Source organism: Microdochium trichocladiopsis, assembly GCF_020744255.1.
Source record: "Microdochium trichocladiopsis strain MPI-CAGE-CH-0230 chromosome Unknown B0I36scaffold_14, whole genome shotgun sequence".
Taxonomy (NCBI): domain Eukaryota; kingdom Fungi; phylum Ascomycota; class Sordariomycetes; order Xylariales; family Microdochiaceae; genus Microdochium; species Microdochium trichocladiopsis.
In genome coordinates this window covers 1-24,847 of record NW_025763557.1, presented here as the reverse complement: position 1 = coordinate 24,847, position 24,847 = coordinate 1, and the positions used below count along the sequence as shown (strand labels likewise).

At 52.0% G+C, this 24,847-nt stretch overlaps 5 protein-coding genes across 5 annotated transcripts; 2 read left to right on the top strand and 3 right to left on the bottom strand.

The window, feature by feature from the left end:
* Positions 1-1,487: 1,487 nt before the first annotated feature.
* On the bottom strand, positions 1,488-4,458 carry B0I36DRAFT_369596 (uncharacterized protein; the record flags this gene model as incomplete). The annotated part of the gene is made up of 4 exons (XM_046159807.1): positions 1,488-3,166; positions 3,227-3,502; positions 3,564-3,900; positions 3,964-4,458. The coding sequence occupies 4 exons, from the start codon at positions 4,456-4,458 to the stop codon at positions 1,488-1,490; spliced, it is 2,787 nt and encodes a 928-aa protein (XP_046004695.1).
* A 3,308-nt stretch (positions 4,459-7,766) lies between these two features.
* On the bottom strand, positions 7,767-8,493 carry B0I36DRAFT_389476 (uncharacterized protein; the record flags this gene model as incomplete). The annotated part of the gene is made up of 3 exons (XM_046161336.1): positions 7,767-8,021; positions 8,085-8,139; positions 8,213-8,493. The coding sequence occupies 3 exons, from the start codon at positions 8,491-8,493 to the stop codon at positions 7,974-7,976; spliced, it is 384 nt and encodes a 127-aa protein (XP_046004694.1). The 3' UTR covers positions 7,767-7,973.
* A 2,581-nt stretch (positions 8,494-11,074) lies between these two features.
* B0I36DRAFT_355841 (uncharacterized protein) lies at positions 11,075-11,480 on the bottom strand (the record flags this gene model as incomplete). The annotated part of the gene is made up of 2 exons (XM_046157483.1): positions 11,075-11,161; positions 11,211-11,480. The coding sequence occupies 2 exons, from the start codon at positions 11,478-11,480 to the stop codon at positions 11,075-11,077; spliced, it is 357 nt and encodes a 118-aa protein (XP_046004693.1).
* Positions 11,481-15,525: 4,045 nt separating this feature from the next.
* On the top strand, positions 15,526-15,915 carry B0I36DRAFT_217295 (uncharacterized protein; the record flags this gene model as incomplete). The annotated part of the gene is made up of 1 exon (XM_046148984.1): positions 15,526-15,915. A coding segment is annotated over one exon (390 nt), but the record flags the coding sequence as incomplete, so codon positions are not given.
* A 2,039-nt stretch (positions 15,916-17,954) lies between these two features.
* Positions 17,955-21,636, top strand: B0I36DRAFT_355839 (uncharacterized protein; the record flags this gene model as incomplete). Its single annotated transcript, XM_046157482.1, has 7 exons — positions 17,955-18,306; positions 18,495-18,548; positions 18,688-19,368; positions 19,429-19,722; positions 20,344-20,363; positions 21,174-21,214; positions 21,474-21,636. 7 exons carry the CDS (start codon positions 17,955-17,957, stop codon positions 21,634-21,636), a joined length of 1,605 nt encoding a protein of 534 aa, XP_046004691.1.
* Positions 21,637-24,847: the final 3,211 nt, after the last annotated feature.

Here is a 24,847-nt window from a genome sequence, read left to right as displayed (position 1 = left end):
AACCGGTCGACCAGGGGCCCCCGAGCCGTAGGCGAGGTCGTCCACAGGGCAGCTTGAACAAGTCGACTCAGGCCAGAATGGAACTTGGGACGAGCCGACAGGCCAGTGGCCAAGCTGATGTCTCGAATCAGCGCCAGTTACGCAGCCAGTCGACCCTTCTAGGGACGGGAAGAACCACAGGAGTTCGTGCCAGCGGGCGGAGAACGCAGCCCAGCATTCGGAGACGGAGGAATCAATGGGAGCTGGCTGATGGCGAAGAGGAGATTCTTCCTTCCATAGTAGTAAGGGGAGACGTAGACAGCTTTGGTTATGAAACAGCCCTTGAATACCCTGTACCTGTGAGGGGGGCCGCACCCACTCAATTAGGAAGCACTCGCTGAGTCAGCGAGCGCCCGTCTCTTACCTGTCGCTCGCCTGGCGCTCGCCAATCGAGAGACGGTAAAGCAATAGTCTTGTACGACAGCGACCTTTTGGAATACAGAGAACTTCCCATCGCGTGCCTATTCCGGATCAGTACCTTCTCCTTAACAGTACCGAAAGCAATACTTCTCTTTGACGCCTGTTCTAAAGGGTTAGTGTTGGTCGGGTGCATTTGCGGTCACGAAATCTGGGCTTGTTAAGAGGGCTGGCTTCACCGCCTTTGCTCGGAAGTATTTATGGATCTAGAAAATTTGGCCCAATCAAGTGTTACAAAAAGTCATGCCCCCCTATCAATTGCCATATTTTTATACAAAGTGCATTCACGGATGCATGTCGATCAGTGTTGATGCGGAACTTTATGCTAACGCTCTTAAATTCCAAGGACTTAACCGCAGCGTTTGCGAAGCAACTTGCTGATACGGCAAGGGTTCTCTAGCCCCCACAGACACCAAGGGGTCCGCAGTCACCAGCAGCGGCGAAAGGATGGCGGATGGTTACTTGCATTTCATGCACTTGCTTTGCTTTTAGGACGTCTTGCTTGTGAGCAAAGTGGACATGACTCTAGTCCGCTAGAAAGGAAGCGGCATGTGCGCCCGTATCTCGATGAAAGCGTCCGTCCCCGGTGTGGGGACAGACATCGGTGGGAGCATCCGCAGACCGGCAGCCTTTGTGTTATCTATGGCTTCAAGCCCACATCAAATACCTTGTCCATGCAAGGCTTCGTAGCAAGTCCCTTCCCTGCGGAGCTCAATATTCTGGGTTCTACTGGCCCCACGTCCTAGCGGATAAGCCACATCTTTTGGACCCTGACACTGTCCGCCCCTATTTCACTTGGCAAGTTCAGGAAAGTCATCTGTAACCTTGACAAATGAATCCTTGGCCTCGCCAGCAGCATACCTGTTGAGTTTGACACCACAACCGCAGCGGACATCGTTAAATGTTCTTTCACGCTTAGGGAGGGTAGCGGCCGGTAGCTTGGAGGGTAGCGTGATGCCGCGTGACCACCCTGCGTGTCTTTACGGCCGTGGAGGTGGACGTGTAGATCTCCATCAAGGGTATCATTCTTGTCACCGCTTGCCGTGGTTGTGGTCGTGGTCTCGCCACCAAACTCGGTAGTGGTGCTGATGGACCTTGGTGATCATCTGCTGAGCCTTGGTCTCGTCCTTTACTGTGCGGTAGTGCTCGACCAACAGCTTCAGCGTCGTCAGGACATACTCGGACTTCTGACCATACTGTATCTTGCAGCACTCAGTCAAGATCAGAAGGACCTGCTCGCGATGGGTCATGATAATGTCCGTCTTTGACGTAGTCACCCGCGTGCTGGTCAGCTCGGTGAAGATCTTGGCGAGCTCCATCGTGATGGGACTCTGACTTGTCAGCAGGGAGTTGGACACTGTTGTCGCCTCATAGAAGAGGGTGGTGGCATCTGGAGTAAATTCGATCCGGCGATAGATCTGTGCCAAGAAGATGATGGACTGTAGCGTGGTGGTGCTCTTTGTTGTGAGCAGCTGGCGGGTGATGCTGGTCTTCATCGTGTGGTACTTGAGCTGATCCGGGAGAGGCTGGTGCTGCCAGAGCGCCGCCTGCAACAGGTAGACAGTGAGGTTCTTGGGAACGACCTTGGACACGAGCTTGGCAGCCTCGGACTCGCTGGTGTCGGGCTTCAAGAAGGCAAAGCTCTTGCGAAGGTGTAGCGGCCAGTAACTGATGGCAAACTCGAGCAGAGTGTGTCTGCTCGTGAGCTGCTGCACTGAGTGGCTGTCCAGAACTGTCAAAGTGGGCTCGCGCGGATCGGTGACAGTCGAGTTGATGTAGATGAGCAGACGTGTGGCCAAGTCGCCGTGGCGGTCCTTGATGGACCCCTTCGTCTCGTTGAGACACTCTGTGGCGGCCTTGCGAATGACATCGTGACGCAGGTAAGTCAGCCCATCTTGCATGAACACGAGCGAGTTCACAGGCCTCAGGGTGCTCATGACGTCGATCTTGTGGTCATGTTCAATGCTCTGCTTATCCACGTTGATGGATGCTAGAGTGGCCAACTCGTTGGTGCTCAGGGGCCGCTCTGCAGTGACAAGCCAGGTCAGCAGCAGACGAGTCTGGTAAGTGACCTCTGGCGCGGTAAGAGTCCGGTGCACAAACTCGGCGATGCTGCAGTTGGCAATCTTCTCCAGGCTAGAGAAGAGCTCCTTGACCGTGGTCTCGCGACGGAGCAGCTTGCAGGCCTGCTTCGCCCAGACGAAAGAACCCTTGGAGGCCGTGGCAATCCCTGCTACAAGCGCCTCGCGCTCCATCTCGCTCATCGAGATGTACAGCTTCGATGTCTCAAAGTAGTTGCGCACAACAGCCATAATGTCATCGAAGATGAGGTACTCGTTGATCTGCAAGTTTTGGACTCCCTGTTGAGGCTTGGTACCCAGCGTGATGAGCTTCAAAGTGCTTGCGCCTTTGGTGTTCGCGACACTCTGAAGACGTTTGAACAGGGCTTCTTCTCCTGCTGAGCACTCATCTAGACCGTCTATGACGAAGATAAGGTCTTTGGCGCCTGGGAGGTGGGCTGTCACGGCACGCTCAACGGCCTGCCACAGGATACTATCGTACTCGTCCTCGGTGGTCATTCGGACGGTGCGCTCAAAGGCTTCAGTCAAGATGTTGAGCAGCTGCACGTTGCCCGTGCGTTTCTGGAACAGCTGGTACAACAACGACTTGCTGACCGCGCGGGGAGTCGTCTCGCCAGGAACGCGACCATCTATGATACTTATCAGTATTTCGAATTTAGACAGAGAGGACTGAACAGGATGATGCTTACTAATTGGTACGAACAGGGCGTTGTAGGTCACACCAGCAATGGGATGTTGCAGATAGTCGAAGATGACAGAAGCCAGTACCGTCTTTCCGGACCCGGGGGGGCCGCTCAAGGCCATAGTCTTGTGCGAACCCTTCAGAAATCGGGTCAGGTAGGCCCCGATGTAGAGGCAAGTCAGTTCTTCACGGTCATGGGCCAATTGCGAAGTCGAATTCACAACGCGTGACAGCACTTGGTCCTCCGGAGCGATCCACGCCTTGATCGCCCGGATTTGAGAGACTGGCAAAAAATAAAGTCAGGTCAAGTTCTGGTGGCGTTTTGTGCGTGGGCTTGAACCTACCTCTGCTCTCTGTGACTCCCTCCTTCAGAAGCTGGTGCTGCCACATCAGCTGGGCCGTCTTGTCGCATCGTTCCAGGAAAGTCCTAATCTGGGTCGGAAAGGTGGAGTAGATGTTGACCGAGACTGAAGTGGTGGTCTCGCCAATGGCTTTGTGGAAATACGTAGCCACGCTTGCGACCAGGGACACCAGATCGGACAACGCGAGCACGAGCTGCTCGCGAATCTCTTGGGAGACACTGAAGAGTTCGATGCGTTCGAGCAGGTTTAGAAGCGGAACGGACATGCTGTAAAAGAATCCAAAAGAGATCATCAGAGCACGGGCATTCTCCTTTCCGAGCTATGGAGCCACCTCTGTTAGTCACACCGTGAGAATTCTAGTCGGGCATTCGTAAGCACTTACCTCGAGAAGGAGTGAACAGTATCCATAAGCAAGCTGGGCAGCGAGATAGCTGTCTCCGGCAAACTCCTGGATGGCATACTCAAAGGAGTGAAGGCGGTTGGAGAAAAGCTGAGCCCATGCGAGGACCTTGTCATAGCTGCTGCCCTCTGGAGGCAGATCAGTCATGCGCTGGGCGCTGATCCACTCGAGTAGAGACTCGTGCGTGGCGCTAAAGAGTCGCGCCGAGATATTGGACCCCAGCTCCTCAGAGCTGCGTCTTTTGATCGAATACACGACATTGGAAATGTTGGAGACGTTGAGCATTGAGCTCTTGCGAGAGAAAAGCCGCTGGCTCATAGCCCGCTGGCGGCTCTCGACCGTCTCGGATGAGTACTCTTCATCATAATGCTGGCCGTAGACAGCGCTGGCATTGCGGCTGGTCTTGGAGGAAGCGGAGCCAGTGGCGAGTCCGTAGGGCGCGGAAGGCAGCTGGGGAGAAAGCGTTCCGGGGGCCATCTTCTCTGGTGAGCTCAACACCGAGTACAAGTGGAGGTCGCTGTGCTGGCTAATGGGATTGATTATCGTGGCGTGGATATTTGGGTGGATGTTGACGTATTGCAGCTGGCTGTCTTCGATATGTGCTCACTGTTTGACCACAACTGGCGATATAAGTCTTCGTGAAAACTCGGGCTGCCTGTTTAGACCATCAGTTAGTATATGCTAGCCTCTATGATTTCTGCGTCGTGGAGCAGTAAGAGCGTACTCAGGCAGTATATTGGAGAGGTTGAGACCACAGGGTATTAGATGAAAAGTAGAGAAAATAGCGAGCCGCGGTCATGAAGTGATCGTGTGGGTATTCTGGGTGCCGAAGGGATCAAGACCTCGGTATACACGTTTTCATCCGAAATGGATGAGCCTGCATGGACGGGACACTCAAAGCTGGGTACATAGATTTATATGCTTCTGCTCCCGCCTGCTTCGCGTCACCATGTACCAAACACGGGATGGGAGGCCTACAAACGTCCTTACCTTTCGGTGACATGCCCAAAACCGGCATGGGTGGTTGGCGATCGGAGGCCTGTGACGTTGATGGCGGAGAATGACCTAACTAGGTACATATGCAGTGCCTCATTCGGATCAAAGTCGCGTGCTAGCGCTATGCTGTTTTCCATTGCAGTGCAGATATTCCCTCATCAATCGACGTTGCCAGACCTCACGCATACGAGCTGAGTGCTCGCTGCTACCAGGAGACCTTAGCGAATTGATCACTTCGGCGCCCCCGGGATGTCTCCCGGGCCTCATGCGTATGCCGAGCATGTCTTACCCAATCGCTCCCTCAATGGAGTGATCTGCACGGATGACAAGCGTTCCGCAACGCAGTCTTGCGACGCCCAACCGTGCCCAAGTCGAAACTGCTTGCGAGTTGCTCTGGCTTTACAACTACTTCCGGCGTTGTGCAACGTCAACAAGCTCTAAATCGCCACCATGGAAGAAACGGAAATTTAGGCACGAAAAGAGCGCAGGACAGCAGTGAACGCCCAGGACGTTGAGTGAGAGATTACTCGGGCAATGTGGCACCATTCCCAAAGATTTAACTTTGGACAGTGGGAATGAATCAGTAGGACTCTGGTCATCGAGATTGGCCCCTTGTTGGCGACCTGGAACGGAAGCACGATGAGGAAGACAAGTTCTGTGGCGTTTATTTCCTTGCCGTGCCCTGTGAAGTTGGGACGGTAGAAACTGGATGCATTCTCTAGTGAAGCTCAAGCTAACCAGCACCAATCGGACGACCCGACAGCTCTATTATGAGACAAGAGGGGACAATAACATTCCGCAATGGACAGGTGCACTCTCGAATCAATGATAGCCAAGAAATGTCGCGGCACGCTAGTGCTGTTCGCGGCAGAGACTTCCGCGCTTACGCATACAGTGCCACCGTGAAGCTTCAATTCTGCATGGCCCAGGCATTTCTGCGATGGAGATCTATTGAGCCTGCTTCGGGCACAAGGAGGGGTTTCTGCATTGTGGAGGACGCTTGCGCGCACCGTATGTAAGAGATGATAGTTCAACGAAACCATGGACATGCTTGTCGCCGCGGACGGCTGGTCGGCCATGTCTCTCATGTCATGCTGGGGCTTGGGCAGCTGAAAGCTGCATTTGCTACTTTAAACAAGGCACCATTGCAAGCTCGTCTCATGCGGCCGCGCTTCTGCCCTTATACAATTATAAATCTTCCGGTGCACGCCGTGCGATTCCACCACCCCCTTTTCGGCACGCGACGTCTTAGTCCTCTTTAGCGACAAATGTCCTCCACAGCCCTTATCATCGGGGAGCGTCAGGAGCCCCCTAGCTTAACACTACCAGAGGCCAGAAAGCATGCCCAGGTGTCAAAGAGAACTAGCGACATGCTAGATTCTTAGAGGCAGGGGCATCTCGACTGCTGGTGCTAAGCGCAACTTAGCCTCCCGGCAGATGGAGCGATAATCATTGCGGAAGGGCTGTAAAGCTTGTTGACGATCAGCGGCTCGTGCCGAGCAGCCCCACACCAAGATACCTATCAAGTATGCGACCAGACCAGCTAGCAAAGTATCGAAGCTCCATCTTGAGCCAATGACGTTGGCAATAATGAATGTTCGTGGCGGGAGTGCATGTCAGGACTGCAAGCCATGGATGCTTCTGATCACATCGCTACATCCTGCAAGCTGCAAGTTGTACAAAAACCTGTGACGAGGTGGCTGTGGTTGTTCTTGGCGCCCCATACTAGCCATCAGCTCGTGCAAACGAGGCTAGCTGACGCATGCCGTCATTGGAGCTCTTGGTGTTGATCGTACGGCAATGCCGATGCAGCATCGAATGACAGCAATTTGCCGCAGATGAGCTATTCCGGACTCTGAAAATCATCTCCGATCCTTCGTAGACGCCAAGATGCAGGGCAAAACGGAGAAGCTCCCAACGAGGGCACGGAGCTGGAGGACAATGGTGACGCATGTCTCACAGTTTCGCGAAAACCCCAAGTGTTCGCAGACACCATGTTGGCTGGTGCCACACGCATACGCAAGCATGACAGGATCAACGTCCCAGCACGGTGGGAGCCCTGAGACAGGTCGTCGGGGCAGTGAAACCACTCCCTTCTCATGGGGAAAACGCCAAGGTGAAGAAGGTGAGACCGGAGACTGGGAGATATGTCTACGAGACCGAGAAGGCTCCGGTACGTATTTTATGGAGAATTTTCAGGGATTAGAGCCAACAATATCAGACTCTGCGGAGAGTACATCGAAATGCACCAGAAGCTCACTGCAGCCAGAGTACCGGTGATCGGCAGAGATACTTACAGTCGCGGTTCGAGAAGGGCATTTACGCGTCTCCACTCAGGTACCTCGATGGGCGCCGGGATAAGGTGGGACTACGAAGTACCGGAGCCTTCTCGGTCTCGCAGACATACTGCTGGGCCATAACGGCTAGTACTCTCCGCTTTGGGCAAACAAGGTATAGCTCCATGGTGCGTGAATTATGTGATGTGCAGAAACGAGTCGATAGCTCCAGACACTGAGACCAGTCAGAGGCAATATCTGCAGTCTTGTGGGCCGGTGAGACATACAACGCGCCGACCCGTGCGTCTGCATACGGTCGTGCCATAGCATTGGATGCCTCAGCGGGCGGACGGGGCATCCCGTCACGGCGCTAATGCAAACGCATCACACACACACCACCTTTCTTACGTCACCATGCCAGAAGAAGCGATACCCCGCACCCTGTAGCTCGCAGAAGCTTCATCCAGCCGCTTCCTAATGCACACGTCACGCCATTGACACTGCCAGGGGAATGTGAGACATTGGAGGAAGAGTGCTGATCACAGACATAAAATTGTTGAGTTTGAGGCAAATGCTACATATGTGGCACGGGACGTAACAGAGATCATCCCTTCTCTGCTCTGGTTGCAACAGGATCCCTGTCATTTTGCATCGCTAAATACCTGGGGCCGGTGAATGCAAGAGGGAGACAAAATCTGAGCCGCACCTAACAAAGCCTACTTAGCAGCGGTTGATGATTGTGTTCCAGCCTCGGTCAGTGGAAAAGATCTGCAATTCAAATTGTGAGCCACTTTTCCCCAGGGAGCATGCAGGCGGCAAACAAATCCTTACCTGTCCCCGCACCACGTCGTTGTTCTGGCACTTAATCATCACCTCGACAGCGTTGCTGTTGGACAGGGCAGAGTTAGCAAGAGAAGTACATATTGCCCGCTGCGGACTTGGGCTCTTATTGCACTCACTCTGCCACGAGTCGGCAAGGCACGTGGAGCTGGAAGTTGTAGTCGTTGCACAGCCAGATGGACGACTCCCCCGCGCAGCCAGTGTTACTGCACCCACCTGCGCCTGGCCTTCCTGGAGGGGCAGCACAGTCGCCATTGCCAATGTTGTAGAGATATCTGATGACAGCGGCGGTGTTGAGAGCGCTGACCCAGGTGCCATAGTTGCACGTGTAATCCTGGTGAATTTGCAAAGTCGTCAGCACTTGTCTCTCCATGAGTCCGGTGCTTTCACTTGCGAGCATTATGGCCGGGCTCACCGCAGACGCCACATCGTCGCGCGCGCGTTTCTGGCCTCCTCGTACGACTAGTATTCTGACTCGTTTCCGCCCTTAACTGCTCCGTCGCGTCGATTTGAGCCTTCAAATCCTTTGCCTGATCAATTGTTAGGGACCCTCCTTTCTGTAGCTGTTTTCTTTTCGTACGACGACGGCGGCTAAGGCGGTCATTTGCATCTCGAAGTTCGGCGAGGTCTTGGCGCATAAGGGTCTGCTCGTGTACCATCATTGTGATTCCTTTATTCAGCTGCCGCAGGCTCTCAATAATGGACGACGGAGAGCTATTCTGGTGTCGTACGATGCGATTTTTGATATACTCCGTCTGCGATTCGGCCTCAATTGGGTTATTCGGCGTCTTTGAAACCCATGGGGGTGGTAGTCCAGCAGAGGAACCTGGCGGTGTCGGCGTATGAAACTTCATATCTAGCTGCGAAATCACAGAATTCGGGTCGTACGGTACTAGGCCAGTTGCTCTAAAGCCTACCTAGATGTTTAACTTTATTATCGTAGCGTCGTACGCCTTATAAAAGGCTGGGAGGAAGTCCTCCTTTGAGATGTGGGTAATATGCGCCCGCATGAGACCCTCGATTTCTTTACCGTACGCCCGTTTCAGAGGGCTAAAGCACCCAACATCGAGAGGCTGGAGCTTATGTAATAAGTGAGCAGGCATACAGAGCGTTACAATGTTCTGTTCCTTGCAGTAGAGCTCGAAATCGACGGAATGGTGGCTCTCGTGGCCGTCGAGGATGAGGAGGCGGTGGGTGCCCTTCGTACGACTCTTCGTATGGAAATCGAAGTGTTTTACCCATTCTAGACCTCTCTCGTTCGTCGTCCAGCCGTTCTCTGAAAGCGCAATTACCCAGTCGGCCGGTAGAGGGCTATTCGCGGTTCAGGAGTCGAGGTGGACCTTCCCCGCGAAGATGATATATGGTGGGATCGAGTAGCCGTACGACGCGATACCCTGGATTACTGTAACCCATTCCTGATTGCCTTGTTGTACGGCTCTTGGCCTCCCGCGTCGATCGGAGGTCGTAACGACAGTTTCGGCGGAGATCTTACTCATCGCGAAGCCCGTTTCGTCGAAGTTGTAGATGTCGTCATCGTGGATCCTGTATTTCGCGATTATGTTTCGTACGAGCTCAAACCACGCGCGATACGCGTCCGGATCCTCGCAGAGGACTCTCTGGTAGTCGATTCTTCGATTAAAACGCGTACGGAGCTCAGGTCGTCGTCGTACGACGTTTGCAGCCCAGTTCTTTCCAACGCGTGGCGCGTCGCGTTCGCGGAGGAGTCGATCCGCCCTTTCTCGAACACCACCAAGTCGGGGTGGAAACGATCGCGAATCAAGGTCGATTATGTATTGTATGATACTGTCCTCTTCGTACGAGGCCAAATTCTGGCAGGGTGGTCGGATATCGCGTTTCGCAGCTTGGCCGTTCCGTCGTCGTGAGAGGGTCGCATGGGATACATTATAGAGTAGTGCAGCCTTTCGTACACTTAATTTTGGGTCAGAATGGAGCGTATTAAGCGCTAGGACTAGGTCGCTTTCATTTGATTGTCGTCCCATTATTGTTGGTGGAGAAAAGGAGGAAAGAAAAGGAGCAATTAACAATGGGCGGAAAGTGTCTCATTCACTTGGGTGTCTCAGTCACTTGTGGATTACGTTACATCAAACTACAGAAACAAGAGATCCAACCATATCAAAGCGTAAACCAAATGAAAGATCGTGCGTAAATCTGGGACCAGATCAGAACCCTGGACCAAGGATCTCACGTTCCAAAATGTGCGCGGAAGTCGTCTCCATGTTTCGTAAAACGTTCGAGAAACCAATCGAGACAGGCTTCGTCATCTTCTCCCCCAGCCTCGCCTAGTCTTTCGTAGAAAGACTGTATTTTCTTAAGCACATCATTGACGGTTGATTGTTCTTGGAGGTCAATGTAGTAATCCTCAGTATCATGATAGTTTGATAGCCATAGTTTAGTCTTCTTGGAAAAAAGAATATCGTCGAGATTGAAAGCAAAAAATCTAGCGTTTTCCTCTTCTATACCATATATTTCCGCTGCCTGCGGCTCTTCGGACAATTGCCAGTTCCATGAGCGTTCCCACAGCTCCATAACCTTTCGGCCACTTAGAATTTTGGTGAAATGCTCAATGTCCATTGTTTCTCCGCGGAAGGTATCGACCGCGAGGGCCAGTGACACGTGCATTGCTTCGTCACCTCTTCCAACCCCCTGGAGTATGTGGCTTCCAATAACAGCTGCGAGCTGTAGATAGTGAAGACCCTCTTTCTTGGACCGCATTTCCAGGATTGTTACTACCTCTTCGACTCTCCACTTCTGATGTATTTCCCCGAGTTCCTTTCTGGCTTCCTCCTTAGATGGAGGGCGTCCAGATTGAGTATGTTTCCTTATAGCATGCCAAAGAAGGTGAAGGGTTTCTATATGAGACCAGGCATCAATCTTCTGCACTAGCTGACGGAGAAAGGCTTCGAATGTTTCTCTCTCTCGAAAACGCTTGATAGTGTGCAGTTCACCTTTTCCAATCACGTTCATAGTTCGTAGGAAGAGAAAGTTTTCGCCCAGGCCAACTTCTCTCGAGGCCCAGTCACCACTAGGAGGTCGAAGTATCCATGTATCTATTAACAAAGCCAGTGTGTAATAGGTCTTCAAATTCTCCCGACTTACTTCGGCATATTGCTTTGCAATGTGTTTAGCAATAAGCGTGAAGAGCGCCCGGAAGTCTGTCTGGTCCTCTCGCACCTCAGCCTTGATCGCTGTCTTTGACAACCAAGCCTTAACTAAAGCTGCCAGTTTCCGCAAGAGAGCTTGATTTTGCAATCTATTAGCTTCTTTAAGAGCCTGGGATCGTCTCCTTATCAGGCTTGCTGACTCGTGGATCTCGGTCCAATCTTTGCTGTAGAGCTTTATTAATACGGGTGTAATACGGTCTTGCATTTGAATGTGTGAGAAGTGCGCTTTGTTTTAAATGTATTACTGACGAATAACGTAGTCCACAAGTGACCCGCCCACACAAGTGACCCGCCCACTTCCCCGTCATTTTCGTACAGGCCATCTTCTTTCCCCCTTTTCTCCACTAGTAATTATGCAACGGCAATTAATTGAAGGCGACCTTATTCTGGCGCTAAATGCGCTCCATTCTGACCCAAAATTAAGTGTACGAAAGGCTGCACTACTCTATAATGTATCCCATGCGACCCTCTCACGACGACGGAACGGCCAAGCTGCGAAACGCGATATCCGACCACCCTGCCAGAATTTGGCCTCGTACGAAGAGGACAGTATCATACAATACATAATCGACCTTGATTCGCGATCGTTTCCACCCCGACTTGGTGGTGTTCGAGAAAGGGCGGATCGACTCCTCCGCGAACGCGACGCGCCACGCGTTGGAAAGAACTGGGCTGCAAACGTCGTACGACGACGACCTGAGCTCCGTACGCGTTTTAATCGAAGAATCGACTACCAGAGAGTCCTCTGCGAGGATCCGGACGCGTATCGCGCGTGGTTTGAGCTCGTACGAAACATAATCGCGAAATACAGGATCCACGATGACGACATCTACAACTTCGACGAAACGGGCTTCGCGATGAGTAAGATCTCCGCCGAAACTGTCGTTACGACCTCCGATCGACGCGGGAGGCCAAGAGCCGTACAACAAGGCAATCAGGAATGGGTTACAGTAATCCAGGGTATCGCGTCGTACGGCTACTCGATCCCACCATATATCATCTTCGCGGGGAAGGTCCACCTCGACTCCTGAACCGCGAATAGCCCTCTACCGGCCGACTGGGTAATTGCGCTTTCAGAGAACGGCTGGACGACGAACGAGAGAGGTCTAGAATGGGTAAAACACTTCGATTTCCATACGAAGAGTCGTACGAAGGGCACCCACCGCCTCCTCATCCTCGACGGCCACGAGAGCCACCATTCCGTCGATTTCGAGCTCTACTGCAAGGAACAGAACATTGTAACGCTCTGTATGCCTGCTCACTTATTACATAAGCTCCAGCCTCTCGATGTTGGGTGCTTTAGCCCTCTGAAACGGGCGTACGGTAAAGAAATCGAGGGTCTCATGCGGGCGCATATTACCCACATCTCAAAGGAGGACTTCCTCCCAGCCTTTTATAAGGCGTACGACGCTACGATAATAAAGTTAAACATCTAGGTAGGCTTTAGAGCAACTGGCCTAGTACCGTACGACCCGAATTCTGTGATTTCGCAGCTAGATATGAAGTTTCATACGCCGACACCGCCAGGTTCCTCTGCTGGACTACCACCCCCATGGGTTTCAAAGACGCCGAATAACCCAATTGAGGCCGAATCGCAGACGGAGTATATCAAAAATCGCATCGTACGACACCAGAATAGCTCTCCGTCGTCCATTATTGAGAGCCTGCGGCAGCTGAATAAAGGAATCACAATGATGGTACACGAGCAGACCCTTATGCGCCAAGACCTCGCCGAACTTCGAGATGCAAATGACCGCCTTAGCCGCCGTCGTCGTACGAAAAGAAAACAGCTACAGAAAGGAGGGTCCCTAACAATTGATCAGGCAAAGGATTTGAAGGCTCAAATCGACGCGACGGAGCAGTTAAGGGCGGAAACGAGTCAGAATACTAGTCGTACGAGGAGGCCAGAAACGCGCGCGCGACGATGTGGCGTCTGCGGTGAGCCCGGCCATAATGCTCGTACGTGTCAGAAAGTTGTATCTGCCTCTGAAGAAGAGGATTCCTCATAGTTTCAATTGATTTAAGGCGTTGTGGTTGAATTCTCTTATACATTGTCGTACGAGCACCCGGAAAGTGTCTCATTCACTTGGGTGTCTCAGTCACTTGTGGATTACGTTATCTAGCTCTGCAATATATCAACTTCCTGAACCAGGAGATGCAGGTCGATCTGTATTGCACGGCTGGCGAAAGCCACTTCTCTTTCGGCGTGGCCGTCATGTTCGCTCTATCGCTCTCGCACCGGGACAGCGATGGCTAGTTCTCATCGTCCTCCCCACTACAGCACTGGTTGAGACCATGTTCATTGCCTATCGTAGCACTATTTATGTTCGGATTCTGCATAATCTCTCAATCTCGGAACTCAGGGTATGAATCCCTGCATAATTGTAACTGGACTGATGGATCCCTATGACCCTCTCGCCGGAATGTAGCGGTGAGATGTCACGGTGGCGTGAGGGACGTGAAATGCGGCTGTTTCTTGGCCTGAACTTATCACACGACAGACCTCAGCGTCAGGGCTACTGGGTGAGGTTGGAGAGCGACCCTTATCCTTAAACCGTAACCGTAACCAGACTAAGGTGACATCGATTCTGATGATAACACCATTGACAGTACCAGAAACCGTAACCCAAACCGTAACCCAAACCGTAGCCAAATCAAAGCAGTGTCGACCGTGCATACCTCCACGTCCCTCTCATTCTCTCGAGGGACATGTCACGTCCCATGTATGGTCTGTTCATGTAGTAGATCCGTCTGAATCCAGCCCATTTCCCCCGCGAATTTCGGTCTATTTTCAGCTTGGGAATTCCCCTGAATTCTGTCTACCTATGGCCGGCTCGTTGATTGCTTGCAAGTCGAAGGACAGTACCTCCTAGGTGGCCTTGCTTAAGACAGGCCGTCGAGGCAGTTTCCGTGAAGTGGAGGCTACGAGGGCGAATGAGGGCGAATGAGTCGAGAGACTTGTTTTTGAAGCTGTTCAGGTTTCTATAAATCCACGCGAGCCCCTGTCCCATATCGACCCGGTTAGAGGAGAACCCACGGCACATAGTCTCGGCAGCACTACTTAGGTATGGTCGACAGATAATGTGTGCCGGAAACCGTGCCAACGAGGCCCAAAAACGATCACTAAGCAACGCTGATACAATGACAATTTGGGTTGCTTAAAATGACGTAAGCGTCAAAAATCTAAGCGCCTCTACACAATCCTGTCGAAGCCACCACACCTCCACTATTCCGAATCTGTGAGCACCTTGGCAGGCCACTGCACGAGATGAGCGCATGGAGTACAAACCCGACACCAAGCTATAGCACTTGAGAAAGCCGCCACGTTATACTTAGCCAAAAGGCGATCACAAGTCGGCATATTGAGAAGCTGCAAGAAGGCCTGCCAGGTGTGTGAACGTGGCTATCAGAACTAAGACATGGAAAATCTGATGGCTAGCTCCCACAAGGTCGAACCTATATGGAGACCATCTCTCGGGGATCTGCAACCAGGACGTCAATGTTGGGTCTTATGCAAAGAATCGGAGGCGAAGTACCCTTGAGGCATAGACAGCTGCGGCAATCAGATTAAGCGACATCGTACAAGCCAGCCACCCAAGGGACAGATGATTTCTCAGAACGGCCCAGCCTTTGATTTGAAGGCCATGTAACAGTGATGCGAGTGAACCCAAGCCGGATGTGCTGTAGACAAGTACACGCCACTTTCTAAAGGCAGAAAAGCCAAAGTTATGGCCAAAGATGAAACCCACACTCATGACAGCCGTGATGATATTCTTGAAACCAAAGGGGTAATCAGATACGCTGAGAGGAACTGCTGGTAAGAATAACATACAATGGAACTGTAGAATCTCTGCAGGTCCGGGAGGCCGGACAGGCTGTTTGCACTTCAATTGCAAGGAGAGGGGATGGCAACTTTCTTGTCCTAACTTTAACCTCTTAGCAACCCCTTACCGTTTCCAACTCTACTAAAACAACCCACAAAATACCCCGCGGTCTGGACGGGCGCGCAAACTGTAAGGCGAAAGCTGTCGTAATCAACTAGTCATACGCATAGAACAGAAATACACCTGACATATTATCTTCCCCTCGATCGGACCCTCTCCATTCTATTATTGATGACAGTGGACAGCCACCCGCCGCAAGCAGATCATCATTGTCTAGCGATGGCGATACGCTACGAGGCCGACGGGGGTTGCACCGGGCGTCAGGTCGGACTGCTGAGCTGGCCTGCGGCTGACGGCCGTAGTGGCCAGGAGCATCGCATGCTCCTCTATGCATCGTGCAGGATCGGGATTCGGCCGGACGACGGCATACGGCTCCACTTCTGGCGGACGCACCGTCTCAAGGGCGAGGCAATACACCAGATTGTCGACTACAGCTACGCTGCCGAGCCAATCGCGAAGCCGCACACCGTACCAGTACCAGCCGACGGATCGCCCTATATAGAGCAGCTACCGGTCGTAGACGGCTTCAGATGCTCGGACTGCCGTTTCCTAACGACGAGCCGGAAACTAATTAGGGTCCACCGCTCGCAGGCAGGACACGACCACACAACTAGCTGCCGTGGTAGTAACAGCGGCTGGACTGAGGTACGGCTCGAGACCCTGTCGCCGGGGAGCAATGCCCGGTACTGGGTACTCGAGCAAGGACATGCCGGAACGGCCAGCTTAGGTGCTACCGCCTCTACTCCTACTTCTGCGCAGCCTATAACAATCGAACGCCTCGCAAGATACGAAGCTGAGCGAGCTACGGAGCTAGAGGAAGTGCGGCGTACAGTCGCTATTATCAAGGCAGTCGGTTCCCCATCTTGTGCAAGTCTGCGTCTCTAGAAGACGACATCAAGCGCACTTCACTCAGGATCATCCCCAGTATGCCAGTTTCGCCTCTTAATCCCCCACCGCAAGCCGAATCTTGTTCGGTCTCAGCGCATGTTGCACTTCAAGAAAAATGAACCCGCGCCAGTGAGATAAACAGCGACACCAGCGATCCCTGCAAGCCGGAATGATTTTGAAGTCCTGCTTTCGAATGGCCGTGATCGTGCTGGCAGAGCCGGTAGCATTACTAGTGGAATGTCCGAACGCACACAACTGCTATGTCTCAGGAATGTCTTCAGTCACAGGACTGTCTAGCATACTCCCAACTCTCAAATTACTGTCGCCATCGTGATCGCCTAGGGATACTACCCAAGAGTTTCTTCTCATTAATTGGGCAGATTTTGAGCCTATAGGTTTCCATCGATTGTGAGCGGGAAGCCCACAGGCGCCAGAACATGGAGTCACGGTTGAATCAGCTAGTTGATGTCTCCCATTAGTTCATGGGGGGACCGATAAACAGATGCTGGCGGCTACGTGGACGATTACCTCTCACACAAGTCCAAAGCTTCCGCACAAGTCGTAAATAGATTACAATCACACTACCGGACAAGAACGGGATATCTAAAATGTCCTAAAAACCGAGAAGGCTACAGTGACCTATATGACCCACACGACCTTGGAGCTAGTGCATTGACTTACCGTTACCATAAGAAAGTATCTCTCCATACATTTGGATGCGCTGTCACATGGGGTCAAATAATGGGAGGTAAAGTTGTGATGCATTCAGAAGGTCTGTGGAGTGGAGGGTACGCGCAGGTGCAGGTGGCAGAGCGACCTGCAGTGCACTGACTACCTGATGGCAACCCCACTCCTGTGCTGTTAGCTTATCGTACATGAGTGGCGTAGGCAGCCATATGTGGCTGCCACCCTCCTTCTGGCGCATCACATTTGTAGTCGAGAATGTGCTGTTGTCCCCGCAGGGTTTGGCGGCAATCTAAAAGGGCTTAGCGTAGTTGCCGCTTTGCTACTATACCTAATCTGGCTCGGCCGAGAATACATAAGTGAGCTCTCATTCCCATCACTTTCTTGTACACTTGACTTCGTTCAACCTTTCTCTCATCACGCCATGCCCTTCAGCTCAGATGATCCCCTCTCTTTCATCTCGCTCCGCCACCTCCTATTCTCTACGAGCCCCCGCCGCGCAAAAAAGATCACTATCTAGAGCCTATCACATCGCGGCTTCCACAGATTTATCATCGAAAGTTGTCAGCTCGTTATCAACAGCCTGGATGATCACATGGAAATCAATCGTGGACTTAGGAATGAGTCATTGAGAGCGTATCTGCATGATTATCGGCTGCAAACACGTCAGCATTAACACAGTCTTCGTCGATACGATGAAGCCCGCGGGATTCGGAACTCGGAGCGCTCATCTCAGTGTCTTTGACAGAACCGCGGAACCGGCCTTGAAGGAATAATGGCACATCGCAGGCTTGTCTGTATCTCGAGCGTCTCTAGGAAGATCACATTTGACAGACTGGCCTCTTCGGTTAATCCAGCTTTTGCCGATGTGATATTATGTTTATCTCGTGGTCATTCGTCGATCGGACTTGACCGGGTATCGCGGCGTCCAGTAACATTATCTCCTGTACTACGTGGGCTCTTTTGGAAAGGGGCGGATGTATCAGCCCCCGGCTTCTGGGGAATCAAAGAGACCTGGCCAGAAACCCACTAAGAAATGAGGTTCAGTGACATATACAATGTAGCTACCGAGTATATAAGCTACAGTTCACCTCATGCTGAACGGATTGACACTCCTCTTTCAATCACTGCCTTTCACTCATTACCGCCTTATCCTTATTACCATGCATATTACCCTAGATCATCAAGAGTTCTATATTCCGGGCTCAGCTAATGCTGATGCTGGTACATACCAGCGAACGAAACGGAAAGCGCCTGCCTCTTGGACTTATCCCTCTCCTCCTCCTCCTCCTCCTCCTCCTGCTGCTGCTGCTGCTGCTGCTGCTGCTGCTGCTGCTGCTGCTGCTGCTACTGCTAGTGAATCCAGCCAGCGACTTTCCAATGTCTCGAACCCAGTTGGTAGTCGACAGCCGGACCACCCTAGGAGCAGCTGGGAAGATCAACAGCCAAGATATGGCAAAGCCGAATGTTCATTATTTGGCTCAAGTAGATCAGCGGTCGAATATAGCCTGCAACGTACGTTCAGCTCCTACAGCACCTTACCACAGTACATCATTCGTGCGAGTCGGAGAAGCAGTAACTAACCTAACGCACGACTCGTTCAGCATTTCCCAAGTCTCCTCGGCTGGGTTTTGAGAGCCTTCCGACCCAGAATGTAGCTGAAACGCAGCAGGGCGCTAATGACATTGATCAAAGAAATATAGATCCTATCCTTGCGGATAGCCAGGGTCTATCTGCGAATGCACGCCAGTTGTCTGGTATGCTCATCCTAAAACGATTCGTGCCCACGAATTTCAAGTATTCAGTGAACTAAAGCACCTCTAGTCCACATAGAGGAGCACGATAGCCACAGGAGAGATAATCCCGAGCTCAGCCTAGGATGCTTCCCGTCTACAGCCATACGCCAGACGACAAGTAACAGATTACTCGCAACTCCATCCGCGATCAATATCGACCAAGAGCCAGTGCTGGTGTTTGACGAAGAAGACCACGAGCTCGGCCTTACTGTTGGTGAACAGATCTCCGACGACAGTTCTCAGGGGGACTTCAGCAACTACCGAGACCCCACTGCAACCCGATCGCATAGCGCAGTCGCGTGTCCGCAGGGCCGTCCGGAGTCAGCTTGGCCGCTTACGCAAAGATCGACATCACCAGAGCATGGTCATCAGCAGCAGATCAGTGCCGAGCAGATGGCAGTCTCCAAGTCAAGCTCTGTTTTAGCGGACCTTCCACCTAAGGATACGAGTACAGGGACATATGAACAATGGGAACTACATCATGGGTTGTTGAGTCGTATTACACTCGGCTCCGAAACGCACTTTCAGATACAATTTGCATGGGATCACAACACAGATGGCCATATCCGTCCCGGGGACTGGGATCTTCCAAATGCCCACCTACAATCTACCGGCGACGGTACCCTCAACCTGTGCTTTTCTCGGGACGCTGGAGGGGAGCCGACCAAACATCCTTCCAAGAAGCGTCGGCGCTCCTCTAAGACGGTCGAAAAAGCTAAGAAGGTCAAAAATGCCAAGAAGGTCGGAAAAGCTAAGAAGAAGCAGTTAGCCGTTAATACGGGTAAGTCCTTCACTACAGCTCTGACATCTCGATCGTGTACACTAATTGACAACACCTTAGAAGCTGATGACCAAGAAGATGACCAAGAATATGAAGTTGACTGCATACTCGAGAAATACAGGAATCAGTTCCTCGTCAAGTGGATGGAGGGCAAGCCGAGTTGGACGACAAGAGATAAGATCAATGCAGACCTCAGAAATGACTTCGACAATGTCTTTAAGGGTTATGGGCGCGGAATTGAACTCCTCGAGGTCAGGCTTTCCAAAAAGCGTGTCAAAGAGTACCGTGTCAAGTGGAAAGATGATGAAATATCTTGGGAGAGAGAGGGACAAATCGACTGGAGCGTGTACAAAGGTGAGACACCTAGCTTGGTTGTGAAGCAATCAGGGAGGAGAAGGCACCGGAGGAAGATAGCCGCGATCGTGGCTGGCCCATAGAGGTCCTTGCTTAGTTTCTTCCCTTGGTTCTTCGGCGAACACAGAGAGGCTCTAGGATTGATCTTTTCTTTAGATTGTTCTATTATAATCGCACTGTTCCGCACTCAATTCAGGTATATACAAGATGGGGCATGTAAATACCGGGAAACTGACTGCCCATAACCGGCCTCGAGGTCTGCTTATGTTACGACTGCTATGGTGTTCTGACTTCTGACCACCACTTGTAGAATGCATCGCAACATCACGTTACCCTTCACTAATTCATGTTCGTTTCCCATGACGTTAGAGGATCTTGTAGTTTCAACTTCCCGGCTTATTTACCTAGTAGACCACCCGGCCGTCAGAGGCTTTCAGTATACCGTCCAGCCTCATGCAAGTTTCTCAGTAGAGCTTGCCACGGTTTAGGGTACTCGGGTTTCTCATATGGTGCTCAATCCCTCCAACGACTGAGGAGGCGCTGCTCAGGCACACCTCGTATTGCTCAGGGACCGCTCAGGGACGGCTTAGGCTGCTCAGGGGCTACTCAGGGACGGCTTAGGCTGCTCAGAATCTGCTCAGGTAAGACTCAGGGTAACCAGGGATTGCTCAGGATACTCTGGGGACGAGCCCAGGACGATGTCACATTAGTCAGCGTTGTTTGAGCGACACCATGTACTTTGGAAATGCATCTTTGCGTTTCGCCAAATCTGGCGAAAGTGCCTTGGGGGGCTGACCGTGCTGTCTCCACGTATGAAAGCCTAACGCATGAACTTAGTGAACCAGATTATTGCTAGCCCGCTACTTCTAGCAAAACGTTCATGCTACATGAACCGCAATGCAAAACTGCCCTTCCTCTTAGGCCCGCGATCCTAGGATGTGCTATCACCCTATACAGAGGACGGCGTCCATCGCAGGCCAGGAATGGACAAATCTCGCGCCTGCCAATCACGCCCGCATCTCCTTCAGAAGCCAAGTTGGTTCATTGGCTGCTACAGACCGCGAGCCAAATTTGGCGCTCGTCAGCCTCAGGTTCGCTCGACGCGGATAACAACAGAACTATTGAAGCCCGAATCTCATATCGAGGGACCAATAAGCACGCTCAATTCATACTGCGACTCTATTGAATCATTAGCTGGGACGAAGCCTCCCAACATAGGTCACCACATTCGTGCGCTTTAATTTAGGAAGTACCTCTCAGTAATTCAAGCTGGCACCGCAGGACAATTATGGCGGATGAATAATCCTATCTGATTTAGACAGCGATCACAAGGCTCTCGACTTAAGAACAAATCAATCAAACAGCCCCAGGATACTACAAGCAAAAGACGCCGCCGATGTATGAAAGCCTTAAAGACAGGGAGGCAATCGGGGCCATGATCCAATGAATAGTTTTTGGAAAAGAAAGATAACGTCAACGAGGAAGGCAAAGGGTCAGTTGGGAGGTCTCGCATGCATCCACGCAAGCGGAATTGTGGGCCCAGAGCGTGCTCAAGCTACGATCGCGCTAGGAGTTTGCTGCCCCATACTGTAGTGCAGCCGGGACGAAAGTGGCGTGAGCAGAAAATGGCTCCTGCGCGAGCAAGTGGTCATGAGCCATTATCGACTGCAGTCGGAGATGGTACCATGCCGCTCTCGATACAGCGCCAGGAGGTGATTGAGTGCCAGTGACTTGAGCATGGTCAATGACAGTCCTCCTCGGCTCGATGTAGTAGCTGAGCTGGCGCAGAAGCGCTACACCGCTTCAGAGCCCGCATGGGGATGCTTAATCAAGGTGTACCGCTGGGTTGTCGACGGTTTTACTGCGTACTACCGTTCACCTTTCCGCTCTGCGGGGACTGCTGAGGAGTGCTGAAGGATTAATGTGAAGCACGTGCAAGTAGTTGTATGAAAGGGGCCGCCCATATAAGCGCGCATAAATAATGCAAGCATAACGGCGTTCAGAGCCGTGGATACGCTCCAGGTTGGTGTCCGGAGTGGCTCGAGGTAGCCTCTGCTGACACGGAAGCGCGTTGACTCAGGAAGTACCATAATCCGGCCCAACCACCCCACCGACGCGAACGCGTCGCGCCACCTGCAAACCCTCCCTTCTTCAAAACCACCATTTCGAGCGCATTTTGAGGTTATCATGGATGATTTTGTTGCTGGAGTGTGCGCCGATAGGCTGCCGAAGCAGGATTTCACTCCTAAGAAGAAAGCAGCTATCTGCGCCGCCCATTTCGCAGGTGTAACGCACCGCCGCATTGCCGAGCTTACGCGGGCCTCCAAGTCAACAATCACCCGCATTATCTCGGACTGGAAAAACAACGGCAACCTAGCCAAATCGCCTCGGAATGGTCGCAATGGATTCACAAATGCCCAGAGAAGGCGCGTACTAACTATCGTCAAACGCAAGCGAAAAGCGACGTGGCCAGAGATCATACAAGCCATGCCCTTCCAGATCTCCAAGACATCCATAAAGCGCATCATTCACGAAGCTAAGCTACGTAAGTGGAAAGCTCAGAAGAGGATTCCGCTATCTAAAGAAGCACGAAGAGCTAGGCTTGCATTTACAAGAGAGTGGCTACCAAAAGTCGACGAATTGCAGGAGGTAACGTAATCCACGGGCGAGTGGCCCATACGGGCGAGTGGCCCACCCCAACCAAGTCTTGCAGGTATCACCCTCGATAACACAGCCCCAACGCCTTAAATCAATTAAGCTCAATCGCTATCTTCTAGTTCAGACCCAAGAGTAACTATGTAACAAGTTCTTGCGTTATGACCGGGTTTCCCGCAGACGCTACAGCACCGCTGCTTTGGTGCAGATCGACTTTCACCCCCAGAGTTTTCCTGCATTTCCTGTACTACCTGAGCATTTACCTCTCTCTGGGTTACGAGATCTTGTCCCTCGCCTAGAGTCATGCTTTGGCCTTTCCTGAGACGTGTTTTTTTCGCCCTACGACGCTTGCTAAGTATTGCATTCTCGTCTTCAAGGGCTTTCATCCTTGCCTCCATTAAGGTAAACTTATGCATAATCCCCTTTGCCCCCTTCGTGAACTGCTCAACTGCTTCAATAATTGACGTTGGAGAGCTTCCCTGGTGACGAGAGATTCGACCTTTAATAAAATCAGACTGTGAACGGGCTTCTATAGCTGTAGTAGGCGTTCGGGAAGTCCATAGCTCGGGTGACCTCCGAGGCGTCCCTGGGGGCGTTGGCGTCTTGAACTTTACATCGAGCTTAGATAAGACTGCTTCTGGGTCATAGGGTACAAGTCCTGCCCCTCTGAAGCCTCCCTGGATGTTTTTTTCCGTCATTGTCTGTTGGAATGCTGCTAAAAACGAGGGGAGGAAGTCCTCCTTGCTGATATGCGTTGTACCCGCCTTCATCTTGAGCTCGATTTGCCGACCGTATGCTTTCTTCAGCGGACCAAAACACCCAACATCGAGAGGCTGGAGTATATGAGACGAGTGAGGAGGCATACAGAGCGTAATAATCTTGCTGTCCTTGCAGTAGAGCTCGAATTCGACCGAGTGGTGACTTTCGTGGCCGTCGAGGACGAGGAGGCGATAATCGCCTTTTGTTCGCAACTTTATATGCTGATCGAAATGCCGAATCCAATCTAGACCAATTTCATTTGTAGTCCAGCCGTTTAGGGACGTTATAATTCTCCAGTCGCGAGGAATCGCGTCGTCTTGGTACCAGGTCGAGAGGTGATATTTGCCGGCAAATACTACGAACGGCGGGACGTAAAATCCGGTCGCGCCGACGCCGTGGATGACCGTAACCCATTCCCGATTACCCGGTTGCTTCATCTTAACGTTCGAACGTCTTTGCGCGTTTGTAACGACCATCCCGGTCGCGATAACGCCCATCTGAAAGCCTGTCTCGTCGAAGTTGTAAATATCGGAGTCCGCGACACCGTATTTCGCAACTACGTTCCGCACAAGCCGAAACCACGCGTTTATCGCGTCGGGATCCTCGCACTGGGCTCTCTTATAGTCGTACTTGCGAAAGAAACGCGTCTGGAGCTCTGGTCGTCGTTTAACAAAGGTTGAGGCCCAGTTGATTCAGACACCTGGCCTGTCGCGCTTCGCGAGTAGTTGATTCGCCATTTCTCTAACCTCACTTAGCCGAGGAGGATATGCTCGCGCATCCAAGTCGAGAATGTATTCGACAATCTTCTCCTCTTCCAGCTTGGTTAATTTTGTAGAATTCGGAGGGCTTTCGCGTCGGGCAGGTACTCCCTTCTCTCGGCGTCGTAGGGTTGTTCGGGGGACGTTGAACATCTCGGCAGCGCGTCGGGTGCTTAAGTTTGGGTCGTTTTCCATTGCTTGGATAGCAAGGAACAATTGACTCTCTTTAGAAGGCGTCTCCATCTTTCGTGGTGGAATAAACGCGTGAAGAAGAGTTGGATTCGGTATAGTGAATGAAAGTGGGCCACTCGCCCGTATGGGCCACTCGCCCGTATGGGCCACTCGCCCGTGGATTACGTTACGTGTAAGTGAAGTTGGTGGGATTATGCTGACTTGATCTAGGTGATTTTCACGGATGAGTCGTCCTGCCAGAACTCCACGAACGCACCCGCGCAATGGGTATTCCGCTTCCCAAGCGAGAAATGGGACGACCAGTTCGTTAACCTTAAATCGCACGTTAAGGCGAACCTATCCATTATGGTTTGGGGTGCCATATACCTGAAGAACGGCGTGGGGTGCCGGTCAGAGTTGGTGATAATGCAGCGCGAACCGCAGCCAGATCCCAACAAGCGAAAGAAGGGCTATACGGCCTGGAGTTATCAGAAGGCATTACGCGATGGCTTCATCCCAATATACGACGATTGGCAGGTATTTCAGCAGGATAATGCAGCAATTCATTGCGCAGAGAGTACTATGGATTGGCTCGCCGTCAGGGGCATTGCGGTACTACCAGACTGGCCAGCACACTCGCCAGATCTCGACCCAATTGAGCACATTTGGGCCTCAATGAAGCGCCAGCTAGTAAAACTGTTTCCAAACATTATGGCACTCAAAAGAAACGACGGTGATACCTCCCAATTTGAGGAGTGTTTGAAGTCGGCGTGGGCAGCAGT